Consider the following 18,328-nt stretch of genomic DNA (forward strand, 5'->3'; position numbering starts at 1 on the left):
ATAAATTATGCATTCAAAATATGCTATTACTTTAATGATCATTCTCAAAAGGCTCTGAAAACGAGGAAAAGCAAAGTTTACATTGGTCAAGGAGACGGGACACAATTCTAAGAAATTTTCAAGAATAAGCTACGCAAAATTCATGAAACTGGAAGATTTACTCTTTTACCCATCAATTTTGGCCCAGCTCAGTTACTTTCATCAGGAGAGATGGAATGCTTTGTACTTATAGCCTTTCTAGCAGTCAATATACTATTGACTGTATTGCAGCCAACATAGCCAGTGTGGTGATGAGATACTGTGGTTTTCACAAGCTTTCATTAGGTTTGCTGTGAAATGCCATATTCTCATATTAGTCATCCTCCCTGCTTTATATCTTAGAAGATGCATTTCAAACTGTTTTTAAAGTACATTATTATTCAGCTGTTCACCAAAATAGACCAATATACATTATAATATGTTTACGAGGTGGCAGTCTTACAATTCAACAATTTAAAACTTACATTCCATCTGAGATAGCTACAAAATTGTTTCAAATGGCTGTGCTTACTTTTTGGAGCAAGTAGTTCTAAATGAAAAGGTTGATGGCTGCAATTTGATTATTAGCAAGTAAAAGAACACAGATAGAAATATTGCAGTCAGTATGCTGATATTCCATGGAGAATGAAAAATGTTTAGTGGACAGTTTAGAATATTGTCAGAATATGGTGTCATAAAAACTGCTGAATTCGCTTCTTTATTTATATCACTGAGGTAGGTTTAATACCATTTAAATATCTTCAAAGCCATGTCTTTACTGAAAAAAATTAGCTGTTTCAACAATAGACAATAAACACTTTCCTCCTAGCATGTTTCCCTTGAATATGAGCTATAGGCAACTGGGGAGGGACAAAGCTTGGCACCTCCTGTCGAAAAGCAGACAGTCTGCAGGGAATGCAGAAATCATCACCTCTGCCATGCAAGGTCGTCTTTCGCATGTGTGGATGGAGCTGGGTTCAAGTCTGTGAAGGGAGAGTAGGAGGTGGTGGCATGAAAGGAAAAGCAAGAAATTTAACGTATTCCCCAAGAACAAATCATAAAATAGAGCGCTCATCAGATTCTATACATGCCCTCATAAGTTCATTGTGGCGGAGGACAAAGCTGATTAATCGTGTTTTCTTAGTTGCTACTACTACATTAATTAATTCAATGCTTTCAACAGATGTCCGCATGAAAATGCGGCAACTCAACTAGCAAAAACAGATCTTATAAACAGGGGTCTTAGGAGCTGAGATAATACTCAAGTAAAACAGTAGTTCTCTGAATAACAGGGCCAGTACCAGCGATATGGAAAATAAGCAAATGAGACCCTGAGGACAGAATGAAGATGGAGAGAAGGAGCACAGTTACAGTGCGTCTTCTCAGGTCAAGGGTGGAAAAGTTCTGGGATTGTGTATGAAGCTACATGTGTGTTTCTGTAACTTATTAAAAGCCTTGCATATCTCTCCAGTGAAAAATGTATTTGCAGTATTCCTTACCCATTATTGGAAAGGAATAAGTTAATTTCCTATTGGACAAGAGATTGCCTTAAGTTATCCAAACACATTTAGATCAAGTTTTTCTAGTGTAATGCCTGTCTAGAAATAACCAAACAAGTGGCTTTTACAGCGGAGAGCACTGGTCACATAAAAGATGCCTGAATTAATGATATTGCACACTGAAAATGCAGCACTGTCGGTTGCATTGGAAATGTCCCCTCTCTTCACCTGCCTCCTCATAGTGAGGAGGACACTCTCCTGCCTCCCGTCCATTCATCCTGAGCCTGTGCTGCTGCCAGCACATATGACAACTATTGCCAATTGTGACAGTTGTTTCTGTGAAGGGGGACATCTGTCTACATAAAAACAGGCTGGGGTCTGCAAACTCATTCACAGAGGCCATGAAATAGTCATCAGATGGTAAAAATTACCTTCTTGGTTAAAAGACAAACTAGGGTCTCAAAAATGAGAGAGGCTGTATCTGACTAACGCTCACCTGAGCCAGGCTGACGTTTGTATTATATGTATTCAGGGGAACCCCTGTAATTGCTGACAGATGGGTTTCATCTAAAGATCCTTCCACCTCTACATGCATCTTGAATGTTTTGAAGTGTTGACATAAAAAATATGGTCCCCACCATACACCAAAAAGCAGAAACATGAAATTTTTGAAAAAGATACCAATACGTACTACAGATGTCTCATCATGAGCTGTTTGCAAACGCTAATCAAAGAGCCTGCTAGTTTTGTGCCTTTCCATAGATGGGATTTTCCCAGAGGAGTTTCAACATGAGCCCAACTCTCTCCTTGGCATCCTGTTTCTCTGCTGATTGTTTCTCTAAATCTTTTGCTGTAAGCCTAAAAGCAAAAAAGTCCTCCATACAGTTGGTTCCAATTAACCAAATGAAAGCTATAGATTTTTAAACAAAAATAAAAAGACAGGGACAACATTTAAGCATTCAAAGCACAACAAGAATGAGTCTATTGCTCAGTGATTGGGCAGGCAATTATTTTAACTCTTGACATTCTACCTGATACAACATAGTTGCAGGGTAAACGCATTAGCAGTTTGGTGTTTCTTTAATTTTTGCATAGAAGCATCAATTTTATTTTGTCAGATCACATTTTGTAACACAATATCAATCTTGCCATATACATGTTCTAGACAGGCTATAGGGATTCTGCTATAATTATGTCAAAAAATGAAATATTTCAAAATCTGATTGACAGCTTGATTACAATAATGCATGTGATTAAATTTAGGGTGTGCTGATGTAACGAAGGATGGAATGTCAGTGATAATTAACTGCATTTTTGTTAAATTTTATTGAGCATTTCTTGCTCCTAGGTTGGAGTATATTGAAACTAATGAGACACCTAGTGGTAGCATTTTTTTAGAGTTTCTTAGTGCCATTTGGGACTGGAGAAAACCAGTTCTTATGCAAATCATGTATTTTTGTTACATGTCATGTGTAAATTTTATGTAGATTGGCTTGGTCATGAACACCAAAACTGCAGTAAACCAGCATGACGGGAAGGATTCCATGCTATGTTCGAGTACAGAAGAGCAGCAGTAAGGATATTTTCTTCTCCAGACAGCTAGAAGAAAGAAAATTGTGGATTATAATGAAATGCAGTGGTTTACTTTTAATTTTCATTGTATGGTATCTTCTCCCGAGGAAATAGTCAATGACTTCTGCCCTTCTACTTCCTCAAAGAAAGTTTGTACAAGACAATTAATCCACCAAATACCTATTTATATGAACATGGATTAACTTTTGATATGAAAAAGGATTCAATGTGTTCTGCTTTTCATTAGGGTGTTTTTTTTCTCTGAACAATAAGCTCCTTGGATAAAAACTTCTGTGTCCAATCTCATAAAAGATCTTAGGTATTTTAGGGTGTTGCTTGGAAAGAAAAGAAAAATGTTACCTATATGATAAATTTTTAGTACACTTTCTGTAGTTCTGTTCTCCCTCCAAGCATTAGCCAAACTGCTGGATAAAAGCAGACATGGGAATCTGTTATTTCCTAGACTCAAATAATTCAAGGTGCTTTTGAATCATAGATTCAAAACTGTGCTCCTTCACTGGTCTGCTGATATCTGCTAACCTTGATATTCTCCTTGCCCATCTCTTCCACAAGTTTTACCACCCTCTCAGATGTCTCCCTTACAACTGGAACATCCATTCCAGGCCAGTACTCTTCCTCTGACCCAGATTTATTCCCTTTTAAAGGCGTGTAACTGCTGGCTTGTCAGAAACCAGGTTACCTATATTCATTCTATTTTTGGGAGTGAGGGGACAGGGTAGAACAACTAACAGAAAGCTCTGGAATTTATTTGATATTTAGTGACTGTAATCTCTTTCAACAAATGTTATGTTTTCCTCTGTATCTGGGTAACACTCAGTAAACTTTGCTTGCTAGCAAGATATAGATGGTAAAAATACATAAATAAAATGCAGCATAATATAATAAAGTGGAACATAAATATATAAAGCTGACATACTCATTTATTTTCTGCAAAAGGAAACCCCAAAGAGATTGCTAGAGAAAGTAACGAATACATGGTGATTCTTTATTTTTCCTACCACATAAATACAGTTTCAAAAAGTGGGAGGAAAGATGCATTTTTTGTTATTTACAAGCAACAGAGTTAATGTTGTATTGTTTAAAAATCCTCTGTGGAAAACCTACAACAGCCTGGTGATACTGGAAGTGATAGTGACATGTTTTAGCAGCGGGAAATATGGAATTGTAGATAGGGAGTAACTATACAAGTTTTTGCAAAGCATGGATCTCTGTAACAAAAGGGGGTTTAAAAACATACAACCTCATTCTTCCTTGCATTTTGGTAGAGCCTAAGCACCTTAAGAAACGACTATTTGATCAGTAAGTCTATTGCTAAGGGTAAGGTCACCTCATTCAAGAGATCTCTATCCTCTGAGCTACAAAGGATAGGAAATAAGGTTATAGATTCCTGGCTTTTTATTTAAATAGCGCGAGGTGAGAACACCACTACTGTTTAGCAGAGAAGTGTTTGGAGGTATGCTAATGACCACAAGAAAATTTCAAACCTCCATAATGTGCTTTAATCACCAGCTGGAGATCAAAAGCCACCATGTGATTTTATACAGCATGGGCAGCTTCCAGAAATGCCTTACATGGAAAGAGATCAATGGTAAAATTGGTAGATACAGCAAAGCTTTTGCAATAAAAGCGTTTTATGTATCTTGTTCAAAGCATTTAAGTGCCTTTTAGATCACTGATTGAACCATAGACATTATAAAGTGGAACCTTTTAATACCAAAATAAAATTGCAGAGTAAAATTCCATTATAGGAAAAAGCATTGCACTGCAACAGGACAGATAATAATTCTTTCACATGTAATGGGATATATGAAATCTTTGATGATAAACAGAAGTTCTTTGTATCGTTATAGTTAGGCTCCATGTACTGTTGTTTGTGTGCATGTGACTGTATCTACAGTGTAGGATATACAGTGCTCCCCAGATAAAATGTATGCATACCTATAAATATAGCTTCTAACTGAGATGGGTGAAGACACTTCACATCCAAGACAGTCCAGTTGTTTATTTTTAAGTAGCAAAAACTGCCCATGCATATGAGTTTGGACCTTGACCAAAGAAAACATACAAACCCTTTAGAAACTCATGAAAGTCCTTTAAATTGGATTAATTTAATGCACTTCAAACAAATTCTAGTCTTAGAAGCTTCAAGTTATTTAAAATTATTCCCTTTAACAGCTTCAAATCACATGTCTGTTAGGATCACAAAACTTCCAGAAAAAGTGAAACTTCCAATGTTCCAATGGATCTGACTCTGTAGCTTTGCTTCCACAGCATTTTCATTACATTGTCTAATACTCCATCCCCTTTTCATTGAATTATTGGGTTCTCTGTAGAGTTTGGATGTCTTCTTCCCCATATTCCGTTCCTTCATCTAACTATATAACTACTTAACTTGGGGAATGAATACATTAAGATGCCTCAGCATCTTAATTTTGAATTTAACGTTTTGAACAGTACAATTAATAATGGTTTTGTAATTCATAATATAGAAAAAAGAGTCAAGAAATATAGGTCTCACTTGAACAGTTATTACAAATTTCCTTCGTCACGTCAAGCTAAACATTCACTCAGCATCTCTGTGCCTGATTCTTCATTTGTAAGTAGATGTAAGTATTTATTTGCTGAAGTGATTTTTTACTAAGTCCTATAAGAACTTGATCCTATTATGAAACAAGATTGCACCTTTCTTTGGTGAGGAGAACTTAGGTGACAGCTTTATCTCATGTGTAATTTTCTAGACAGATGTGTAATAACTTGATTGAGCAAAAAAGTTGTTTCATCAAATAGATTGAATATTCAAAATAATAGTTGATTCTCTCTGGCTTCTTATTCACTGCATTCTGAAGGAATTAATAAACAAAAATTAAAATATCTATCTAATCAAATACAAAAATTAGTCTAACTTCTAAAGACACCTGGAAAGATCTTAAACACATGGCAAAACATATTTTGTTCCTAGCTACCTTTTAACAGCCCTCAGACACAATAGGATGTTGTATTGGTCTCCTAAAATACACACAAGCTCTGAGGTTACAAGACAGATCATCTTAAATACTCTTAGAACGTATATTAATGGATGAACAAAGACAACTCTGGAGCACCACACTGCTATTCTTAGAGAATAGAGATTACCCTTTTAAAGTTTAATAGAAGTACATTAGAGGAAAAAACCCACACCCTTCATTTAATTTATACACATCTTTCCACTTAGGAAAACAGTGTGAAATGTGAATGAGAGGTAAATAAGAAAGAAAGAAAGCAAGCTTGCAGTAATCACATTTTTCCCCTAGTGTCAGTGTACTCACACTGCAGGATAACACATAGATATGATGGGAAGCATAAATCTTTGCACACCACAGTAGGTACAATGTGGGCGGGCGGTAACACAACACTACTCAGTCAAGAACTGCTTCTTGGAATGTGATTGTACAACTGCTTCTTCTCAAACTATTTATGGCCTCTGACCACCAGGTTTTTGGCAAAATTTTTTGGTCTAGCACTTCAAGGGGACTGTAATTTGAAGCAAATACTGTGGTGATTTTTAGGAATACTAAACTCTAGTCTCTACTCCTGTTTGTGTTCCTCAAACCCCAGTTAGGACAGCTGAGTGCAGTGCATATGTACTCTTTTATCAAGCATCTGTAGTGACACAGTCTCCCCATTCATTTTGGAATGTTTGTTCATTTTAACTTTTTTTTTAAAAAAAAGGTTTGCTTTTTTAAAGCATTTTGTGTAGTATGGCAAGGTGTTTGTGAAATGTATATGGACTTCTCTCATTTTGCAAAGAATAATAAAAGGTTTGCAGAAAGGGACCACATGCTAGAAGTCTGAGCCATTTAATTCTATAATTTTTGGAAGAGTGGAAATGTGAAGAACATAATGTAAAATTATCACCGAGGCCTTTAATAACTTTTTAAAATCAAAGGTCATTTAATCTTTCTCTAAAGAAATAAACAACAATCTCGTGAGGTTTTATGGCAATAATTTTCAAGAACAAAATTTAAGGGAAATGTTGTATTACTTTTAATTTTCTAGATTGTTGCTTGCTTACTTGCATCTGTATGTGGAAATGCACTTGTGCAGCTTTTGCTCCAGTATTCCCTTCTGATATCTTGCAGACCTTTCGTCTTTAGACATGAGCCTAACTGAAGTATAACATACTATCTCACTATTTGCAGATCTGGCATTCTCTTATTTGGTATTTTTACTGGAACCTTCGTATTAATGCATTCCTCTGTTGCACTCTACCCAGCCTTGTGAGAAAGAACTGAACCCACTTAGATTTGGTCTACATTTCTGACCTTGCCTAATAATCTCTGGAGACCTTAAGGAAATATTTTAATCAATCTATGCCTCAGTTTTCTTACTGTAGAATGAAATTGTGAGGCTAAATAGTTCAGAACATTTCACTTTATTTCTTTCTTTTTTCTTTTTTTTTGGGTGAGGTAGGAGGATTCAAATGTTCTTTGTGCTATTTTAAGTCTTTTGAGGAACATTCTTAATATTCTCCTGGTAATGAGGATGTAACTTGCATGTCTTCTGGAATTGATGAGTACATGTAGCTCTCCTGAAAGATTAGCCATTTGTGAAATGGTTATTCTCCATTTATTCTGGAGATTCACCAGTCTTCTGGAAACTTTCAAGGTTAATCAATCTAGGTTATTTTATGATATGCTGGTTTAGAAGAATTTATACTGCAGTTTGATCACTATCTCTTCGGATGTTCTTGTCAAGCCATACTCAAAATGTGACACTTTTTATCCCATTGCTAAATTAAAAGGAGGTAACTGCCTATTTGCCTCTGTACAGTTTATAATGCATATTTATTACTATTTAACAGTACCATCTGAACTCTTCTTAACAGTTCTATCTGTAGTGCACACATAGACTGGATTGACCATTTCATCTAATATTAGTGATCTTTTAAGGAAAAGTTATAAAGTTCTCTCTCTGGAGAAGAATTAAACACAATTATAAAACCTAAAACAATTCTTAAAGCATATTTGAAAGTTTTAGTCAGCACTTTCCAGGAATGCTCTTACTACACATTACAGTGAAGGATGATAATGAGATACCCATCCTACGCTTTTGATTGTTCGGTCAATACTTGTGTTTCTGAGATCTAGTCAAACCACTGACAGTATATAGGGAGCAACTGAGAAAAGCTGTGGCCACTTCAGATTTGGTTAAAACTTGAAGAATCTCCAGTTGTAGCAGTATTAAAGCAAACACATCCAGACTGGCTAAACAAAAATCCAGCCCTTTAGTGTATGGAAACATAATATATTAAAGTCTCTGCCCTGATAGCTTATTGGCAGAATCTTATATTTTTATTAATAAGAAGTAGGACTGGTATATTGAAACTATGCCTTTTGCTTAAAACTGAATTGATTATTCTGGATCAATGGAAAAAAAAATTAGAGGCACAATGATGTCCTGGTTTCTCCCTTCCTGCAGGAAAGAGAATATTTTTTGGCCAAACTTTTAGATGGGATAGCAGAATTTGCTTTAGATCTCTATGGCCTCATTGTTAAGATTGTTTTCAGACTGACATCCTAAAGATTAGCTTTTCACTAAAGGAATGAATGGAATATCTATTAAATTTTTAATTTTATTTTCTATATCAGCATCTTAAAATGTTTTCACGATGCCAGGAATCCAATATTAAAGAGAATAGTATATTAAAGAGAATAATATTAAAGAGAAAGTGAAATGCTATCATGTGTGGTAGCGTCCTCCGCTTCTTTCAAACAAACCTTTGGTCTTTCCTAAGAGCCGCAACACCGTATAACATTCAGAACAGCTCAGATTTTTTAACATCTGCAGGATTCCTAGTGTATATGTATTTCCATTATTCCTAATGTAGCCCAAGTTTTCAACGAAATATTCTGTATAAGTACTATAATGATGAACACACTATGGAATGATTGTTCTTAGTTTGTTTTAAGCTATTCAGTACTTCTAAAATTGCAGCATGGTGAAGATATTGGCTGTGAAAACATAATGCTTTTTTTAAAGGTTTGAAACCCTCAGCAAAGTAACAGACCAGAAATAGTAACAGCCCTTTTATTTTCCTGCCTCATCTTCTAAATCCTCTGTTTCGGCATATCTTTAATCTTCCATGCCTGTCTCCCACTTCATAGCTTGCAAGAAGCAAGTGTGAGTGTGCATGCATTTGTACCCAACAACAAAAGGAGATGTAGTGATACCGGATGCCAAATGGATCAGATTTGCTATGTGAACTGATGTTGTATGATTTGACTTGGACCTGAAGAAAAGGAGATTGGAATGGGGAGGAAAGAGAATCAGAAGAGGAAAAAGTCAGAATCCATGCTGACCCTTCAAAGGCATGGGCTCTTTTTCATAAAACTTTGCAATTATTTTTAATTATGCAAAATGTTCTGCACTCAAAACAATTTGAGTACCACAGACATGTTAAAAAAAAAAAATCAGTCAGGACTAAACACAGGCTTTGCCAAAGCATAGATAAAAAGCTTCTTTGGAGTAGGAAGAAGCTCCATTGCACAACTGTGCGAGACCATAGTAGGTAAAATGAGAAAAGTTCTGACAGCTAAGGAGGAAAGTAGGTAAAATCATGAGGTATGTAGTGGTATGTAATGAAGTAATGTGCAAACGCACGCTGTGGCGCTGAGGTGGCTGGAGGAGTTGGTTTTGGCCTGGGCATCAGTCATGCAAGATGGAGAACTGATGCATAACCTTGTTCCCCAGACACCCAGTAGCCTCTGTCTTGCCCTCTTTCTGGGCCAGAGAACCACACTGCATCAGCCTGACGGAGGCCTTTCCAAACTTATTTTGTCTTAAAGCGCCGAAATTTCGTGCTGCTACACCGTAAAATACTTCAGCTCTTGGCCCATCGCGGCCGCTGTGTCTGATGGGAAGTGTAGTCCGTGACCGCCGCTGGCCCGGCGAGGCTACGGACTACACTTCCCATCAGGCACCGCGGAAGAGGCGGGGCGAGGGCGGGGGACCGTGGCGCGGCGGCCCAATGAGCGCTGGCGATGGTGGGAGGTGAGCGCCGCGGCGGGCGGGCTGCCTCAGGGCTCCTCGCAGTGCGGGAATTTCGGACAGGGCGGAAGGAGCGGCGGCGGGGCCTGGGCGCGGAGGAGGTATTTGAAACTGGTGTCTGCTTTTGGGGTGTAGTGCGTTTTTTTTTAGGGAGGTGAGTTTTGGGTGTTGTTTCGCTTCCCCTTCGGCTTGTCGGGCATCTCCGGCCTTTTTGGTGGAACGTGGCCGGGTTTTCCGGCTTCCCTCGATGAGGCGGTTGGTGGGAGCGGGCCCCGTTCCTGCCTTTCGCCTGCTGCCGGGGGTAGGGAAGGCACCTTCCCTGCTGCCCCTCGTCCCGGCCCGTGGCATCTTCCTGGGCCGCAGGGAGACAGAGAACCGGTGGGTAAGAGCTCCCTCTGTTTCACCGCTTCTCCCGCCTTCGTGGGCTGCCTTTGGTGATAGCAACCTAAGTTGCTTTACTTCGCGCTTTTTTTTTTTTTTTTTTTTTTTCTTTCTGGCACTAAGGTGCGGTGGGGGAGGCGGAGTAAGAGCTATACTCAGTGCCACTTAGAGGTTTGTCACCTTCAGAAGCATCCTGGTGTGGCTAACAAGCAAAATATCACTATATCACTTTGGTTGGGAGGCATTCCTGAGTTTTGCTTTGAAGTAAACATAATATTTTTCTTTTAAATGCAAACCTACAACTCCAAATAAAAATTTGCAATTTTAGGATTGGGAGAGGCCTGTTGTGTAAGAGACAGGACCCAGCTCAGCCCAGTTATCAATGGTTGTGGGTTATTTTTGTTTCCTATTTCTCGCCATTTACCTTCTTTTGCAATTGCAGGCAAGGTGCACCCTGTTGTTTTCTTTGGTTTTCTATTTGTGCTTAAGCCTTTTAATTCATAGGGAAGCTATGGACCCGTTTTTTACTTAGCAAAAAAAAAAAAAGTTGTTGTGAAGCTTCCTTTAGGTATTACTGTGTCAAAAGACTTGTGCCTTCCTCTGTAGGAATAACCTGTCCACTTAATTCTTGGGCATAATCCCCAAATAAGGTAGGATTCCTAATGAATTTCAGAGCTGTTCGTTTTTATACACTGTGCCAAACTATCAAAAAGCCTTTGAGTGTCTCATATGCATGGGTACTTGCTGTTGGTTTGGTGGTGAGGTGATTTGGAGTGACAGATGATTTGGCACTGTATAGAGCTTACTGTGGTCATTATTGCAATAACTGAGTGATGCTTAGGGTTTTTGGGAGAACCTTAAATACTCTTCAAAAGAAGAAAATGTATTCTTGAGAAGGCAATTTAAAATTAGTTAGGAACACAGTCATTCCTCTTGTAAATGTTTCCTATCTCTGAACAAATTCTAAAAAGTCACCTCTATGACTCTCTACCCCTCTATGAGGGAAAAAAAAAGTGTTCAGTTTTCCTAGTATGGCGCTATTGTGATGAAATGGTTCTTGTTAGTTGTGGTCCACCAATATACATTTATTCATTTTGTCTAAAAAGACTTTTTCTTATTTCTTGGGGAAAGAACCCTAGCACCTCTTCCTCCGTAAGTACCATTATTTGTCAGATGTCTAAATTGCCAGGAAATGAGATTATAGCGGTACTCAAAAATGTAACACAATGATAGATCAGTATTAGAATGTCCAACTTATTCAGGAAAGTCTTTGTTTACTATCTACCTCACTTGGAATTATAAGCCACTGATAACTTCAGGTACTCTTTTTTGTGGTCCCTCCTATGAAGCAGTTCTACAGTATTCAGAAGTCTTAAAGTTTAATGTTCTTTCTCTCCCACTCCTTGAGCAAAAACTTAATTTTGGGTTTTTTTTGCTTCTCTTTATTTCCTTTTTTGCAGGCAGACCTAGATGTCTTGCTATGACTGATGAACAGTATTAATGATGTATAGACTTCAGGTCTTGCTGGTGCTATCTGTTTGCAAAGAGGAGCACAGGTCACCAGCATGCCTTCTCTGTGTTGAGAATGAAAATAGGTCGTATTGGGATAAACATCCGTAAAAATGACAATTTCCAGAGAATAAAAGATGACGATCAGGAAGAAACCAGTCTGCCTTGCCAGTCAGCAGAAATACTTACTTCAAAATAAATTTAATTTGTATTCATTTCAGAGTTTTATTGAGAATGGATGCCAACAAAAATTGAGAAGTGGCTATTCATATTTATTCTACGAGTTCAAGTATCGCTAGAGTAGCAACCATTGCAGACAACATTTGTAAAGACAACATCACTAATAGCACTACTGATGCAAAATTGTCTGCATATCCCAAGTATAGTGCACTCAGTTTCTTCCAAGATGTTTTATTAGGGAGAAGCAGGAGAAATAGCCTCTGTAGTACTAAGAGGCTTTTGGAGAGAGTTTAGACAAATAGACTTCTGTTATTCATACTTGTTAGTAGCAAAGTCTTTGTTTTGAGCATATTGTAGCCACATAAAATGCTGCTGTTTACAGTCATGCACCTTGAAAATGGCTCTTGTCAGATAACTTAGCTAAGTAGGGTCAGGTCTGTTTGATACTTGAATGTTAGTATAGTACTTGACATCTATGGGACTCTGTTTCCAAGGACTTCAGCGTGGTGGCAGACACTAATGAATTAAGCTTCACAGTACCTGTGGGATAGAAAATATTTCCATATACTGATGGGGGGAGGTAATAGAGATGCAGGAAGGTTAAAGGTGATTTTTTTGTGTGTGCGTGAATTTTTAAAGGTGGTTTTAGGGAGAAGTAGATGACTTTATTCCAGTTGTGCAATGTACAGTAGGCAGCTCTACATCATGTTTGCTAGTTCATAAGTTTCCCGACAAACCCCTCATGTTTGCTGTATTGTGAGTGGACAAGCACATAGAATGGTGGAACTTACACTAAAATGTTATTATCTGTTTTTGTTATTTTTGTCTGTTTTTGTTTTTTCCCAGTTCTATGTTCTCATGTAGAAATTTTTTGCAGTCTCCAGGTGTTTCTGGTTTCAGTCAATAGAAGGTCATTGAATGGGTTTATCCAAATAAATGTGAAAGCATGTGCAGCCATTGCTTAAATATTTCCATGGATAACAGCTTTTTTGCAAAAGAGCGAGTGCTCGGTATTGTGCATGCCGCCCATTGAAAGCGATCAGTGTTTGGCACCTATGGCCTACTGATAGTTTGACCAACTTGTAAGTAGGCACGGTGCCATCTTAACAGATGGATATGAATATAGACAGCCAAGAAACCATGTATGTGTATCTAGTGTATTTGTTAAGGGCAGGTTCCCAGCTGGGGATGTTCAAACTTATGTCCATTTTGAATTTTTGCTTTTATGGGTAAAGGGAAGTTGTCACTAATTTTTTTTTCAGCTAAATACCTTCAGGCATACATTTACTGACCATATTAAACAAAACAAAAACAAACAAAAAAAGAAAAAGGGAAACACCAGCTTGTTCAATACTCCTGAAGAGCTATTTTAAGAAAACTTAATTCCCCTTTAAGCGAGGCTACTATTAAGAGACTCGCTGTGAATGTCAAGATGTAAAGCATATCAATAGTTTTATTTCACTGGCTTGCTAGCTTTATTGAAAAAGAGGCTACAAATTTTTATTTTACTGGACAGCAGTCTGTCCAGCATTCAGGCATCTAAGTGCATCTGTCCAAGTCTCGCTGGAATTATTCGTAGCAATGCGGAGGTCAAGGGATGCAGTCCTTCATGCCCTCTTCATGTCTCTTATATTGTTCTTAGCTTGAGGACAGTATGCTCATTTTGTAAAGGATACAAAAACATATACATGACAGTGAGTGTGGTCTTGTCCCACATTGAGTCATTAGGCCACTGCTGATATTTGCACTTCGTTTTTCTCCTTATGTGAGTCAGTCCTGGGGCTTCAGACTTCTGGCTTATTTTCCATTATCACTTCTAGTGGTTTCAGTCTGTCCTTTGTTTTAATCCTTTTCCTGATCTGGGTGTCCTGAGGAGCTGCTTAAAGGTCTGCTGTGATCTTTTTGGCCTGATCTTGTAAGTGATATCAACACATAGCCATTCCCACCACCCTCTGTTCCTTCTGGCGCTCTGACACCATTATGTTCTCATTGGTATGGGCTTAGCTGAGTGAGCTGCAATTGCATTTGGTGCTTGGAAGTCTAATTCTTTTCCTGTAGAAAATCTGGAGGAAGAACCTTCCTCTAAGACAGTACAGTATGTATCACCTTGAAGATTAAGGAAAAAAAAGAATTGAAAAGAGAGGAGTTTCTTGAGAGCAGGGTATGGATAAAGGTCTGGGTAAAGTTAGCATTAAATTTTAAGTGTGACATCATGTATCTTAATTATAGGGAAGAATGTTGTGATAGAGAAATAAGTGGAAATATGGGAAAGTAATGCAGAGTTAAAAATCCTATTTTTGTAATAATGACGAAGCTTGCACAATATAAGTATTGATAAATACCAGTGGTGTGTTGTTTTTTTTTTTATTATTAGAACCTTAGCTCGGTTCATGGTGTTGGAGAAAGATGACAGGAGTGGACAAATGGTCATTGTAAGCACTGTGGTTCTATGAGATTCTGGTGGTAGTTCATTCCTTTTTTCAAACCATCTTCTTGTGATGTGAGTATTTCATAATACTGTTTTGTTGAAGTTACTCATTTAACCACAGTAGCTGTTCAGGTGCGGTTCTATGACACAGAGATACTTCTCAGTTTAATAAGGACCCTGAGAAAGCAGAACTTTTCTTTGGCATGAGTCATACACCTTCTCTTCTGCATTTATTCCTATATTGAATGACTGGTGTCTGCAGACTGCTTGGTGCTTATACTCTCTGACCACATTCTTTTAGATCTGCCACATATGGAGGGCATAATATTTAATATCAAATTTACTTATTCGGAGGTAGTTGATGCTATATGGGATTTCTGATTTAGGAGAGTGATATAAAACATACTGAAAACAATACAAGTGTCGGTAACACGTGGCAAATTACAGCAATTGCAATACACAGTTTAGTTGCAATGCCGATGTGATTCTCATTACCAGTGTATATAATATGCTCACCGTCACGATGCTGATGGCCCCAGCCACCGGGAATGAATACCTGAGTTGAAACCAGCTCAAGCCCATTGCTCTCTTCAAAATTCTTTTGCTATCCGTTTAGTTTTTATACTCTTATGTTGGGCTGACCCTTGTATTCATTCCGCCCCGCTCCTTGGGCATGACATGCCCAGACATCGTTGCCCTGCTCCATCCATTGTTGGGCTATGTTCTGTCACATTCTGCGCCCTAGGGGTTTGGTTGTTCGCAGCTGCAGACTTGGGTGTTAGCTGACATGAAACTTGACAGTTATTCTTGCATTTAGTAAGTGGAGAAATGGGTATGGGCTGCTTTCTTCAGATGTTAGCTGGGTGACAGACGTTTGGGGAAGAAAATTTCCTGAAGATACTACTCAGTCAGAAAAGAGGCTTGTAGAGGGGGGAGTGCTTTTGGAACAGCTGTCATAGTTATGTGGTTTTCTATTTGGGAAGTCAGAAAAAGTCCTAGAGGAGCATCAGAACTAAAAGAGGAAAACTGATGTTAACTAACTGCATTTGGCTTAGGGTTATTGTATTGAGTATCTAGATGAATGGGAAAAAGATATTTTGCTATTCAGAAACTTCCTGAATTGGGTATTAATATTCCTTTCTGCTTCCCCAAGCAAAATAATAAAATCCCACCAGTCAGAAAGATATCCTTTAGAAAATGACTGTGGCTCTGTATGCCTTTATCCTCATAAGGTAGAGGGAAGGATCAGTTCTTTGTAAAACAAATCATGGAGGTCTTAAATGTAAAGAGATCTAGTGCACTCTTTGCCATATCATGGCTGCATATTCAGTAAGTTCTTCTACTGAATCAAAATCTGTCTCTGCTAAAAACTCAAAACATTTATTTGCTCAAAACGAGGCCTGTTCTTCAGAAAGATGCACTTGCTTGGTTCCAGTGGGCCATTAAGCAGTATTTCCAGAAATACTGTGCCTGAGGTTGGGAGAAGGCAACGGTAATACTTTTCCATTTATGATCTCAAAATAGGTAGTTATATACTAGTTTGTTGATGATCTACTAAATGCTGCCCAGTGAACAATAAGCAGACTTCCATTTTTGTTGCTTACAGTTATATAGGAGAAAAAATAATTAACTGCTTGAATGGCTTGATTTTTTGGGTGTTTTTTTTTACAGCTAAGAGGAATTCCTCAGTATTACTGAGGACTTGGACTATATGACACTTCTTCAGTAAGTTTCACTCCAAGAAAACTGATGAGGTTTATTTCATTAGTTTACTTGTTTCTAAGTTTAGACCTATGATTCATTGTGATTGGTTGAGTATGATAGATTTGGAGATTTTTCTAGCATGTTTTATATCGGCAAGGTCTTCTAATAGGTTTATCTGGTGAAGATTTTTGCTGTCAAGTTTTTTTGTCATGCCTGGAAAAATTACTTGGTTTTCACTTAGAATTCATGCCAGTGTAACTACTTACTATATTTCCTTTAAAGTATCTTTGTAGTAACGAATTAAAACTTAAACAATTCATACTTTTTCATGCTTCCACCAGATTTCTATGTAAAATAAGCCTGGTCAGCATGTAACCTATGATATTCTTTTTTTTCCTCTTTCCTTCCCTTCCCTCCTCTCCCTCCAAGGAAAATGCCGTATAATAAGAGGACTACTGGAAAAAGAGCCCCTGCAAAAAGGAAACTTGCTGAGGCATTTACTCTGGGGGAGGTTCTAGCAGATACATCAAGAAAAGAATGGAAATTAGGTGTCCCTATAGGGCAAGGAGGCTTTGGACGCCTATACCTTGGTAAGTGTAGTTATCTTTGATGCTTTAAAGTGGAGAGTGAGATGTTTACTCAAAGCAATGAAAAATTGACCCTAAGTTATAAATGAAGAGTGTCTTCAAGTGATTTTTTTTTTTTCACTAGAACCTTAGCTTGGTCATGGTGTGGGGCAAAAAATGACAGGAGTGGACAAACGGTCATTGTAAGCACTCTAGTTGTATGAGATTCTGGTGGTAGTTCATTCATTTTTTAAAAACCAAAATCTTTATTGCTTTTTAGCAGTGAAGGATAGTTTAGTGTTTATTTAATTTTGATTTTTCGGTCTGGCTGAAAGAAGGGTTTTTTACATAAGTGTCTTTATATCACAAATTTGGAACTGAAACTGTCTAAGCATACTCTATGGAGGCAGCTGACCAGCCAGTATTTTGGCTGGTTGTAACTTTGGTGCTGCTTTTGATGTTTTCTTGTTTTGCAATGCTGTTTATTGAATTCAAGGAAGACTTCTTTTCGTGGGTAGTGTTCCACACTTGCTCTCTCTGTTATTTGAACAAATGAACAGATAAGAGAGGTATTGAGGATACCTCAGGGAATTAAAAAAAAAAACCTTGATTGCTCCTAGTAATTTTCCAAACAATTTTGAAGGGATGAAAGCTTATGTGATCATGATAATAAGGTTTTCTTTTGCTACGCGTTTATGATCTTCCTCCTCATGGTGAAAAAATTGCACTGAATTCATACAGAGTTGGAGGAAAAAAAAGAATCCATCCTGCTTTCAAAATGAACAGACTGCAGCATAAGTGGATTAAGAAGAAAAACAGGACGAGCAGGTGGCTTCTTGCCAAAGAAGCTCTCTACTAGTTACTCAGCCTTGCTCAATGAGCTACTAAATTTACTGAGACTGGAGTTCCAGCTCACTCAAATTGTGTAGTTCTTTGTGTTAAGAATTCCTATGTTGTTCAAGCCAAAGCTTGCCCTTTGGTTCCCCATCATTTGCACAAAGCTGTGCCCCTGACTGTTCCTGTAATTTGTGCTTGCCTAACTTGATGTCCTTCATACCTGTATCTCCTGTCACAAATACCAAAAGCTTAGTAGCTACAGAAAGTCACTCTGAATACATGACGTGGCAAAATACGTTTTTCATCCTTATGTTCACAGCTTTGTACATTCATCGCAGTCCTAGAAAGGGAACAAATTATATTGACTAGGAAAAAATTACTAAATAATAAAAAAGAATTCCTTATAGTAAGCTGCCTGTTCTCAAACAGAAGGGAGAATGCAAGACCTACATCCATGTAGACAGAGTATCCTTGCCAAATAGAGAAGGTCTCTTACCGAAGTCTAAGGTACCGATACATGTTCACGTCAGTACTTAATTGCTTTGTCATTTGTTTGTCTATGCTGCATAGCAGATAAGTATGTTTTA

At 37.9% G+C, this 18,328-nt stretch overlaps 1 protein-coding gene across 2 annotated transcripts in view; it reads left to right on the forward strand.

Moving 5' to 3' along the window:
- Positions 1-10,114: 10,114 nt before the first annotated feature.
- The window catches only part of VRK1 (VRK serine/threonine kinase 1), a 42,052-nt gene continuing 33,838 nt past the window's right edge, over positions 10,115-18,328 (forward strand). Inside the window, exons 1-3 of one of the 2 annotated variants that reach the window (XM_075103871.1) lie at positions 10,115-10,237; positions 14,265-14,296; positions 16,768-16,928. In XM_075103871.1, coding sequence (XP_074959972.1) covers positions 10,130-10,237; positions 14,265-14,296; positions 16,768-16,928 — 301 coding nt within the window. In that variant the 5' untranslated portion in view covers positions 10,115-10,129. The remainder of the gene's footprint in view (positions 10,238-14,264; positions 14,297-16,767; positions 16,929-18,328) is intronic. The other variant, XM_075103870.1, reaches the window with a different exon arrangement.

Source organism: Phalacrocorax aristotelis, chromosome 9 (assembly GCF_949628215.1).
Source record: "Phalacrocorax aristotelis chromosome 9, bGulAri2.1, whole genome shotgun sequence".
NCBI classification, from domain to species: Eukaryota; Metazoa; Chordata; class Aves; order Suliformes; family Phalacrocoracidae; genus Phalacrocorax; species Phalacrocorax aristotelis.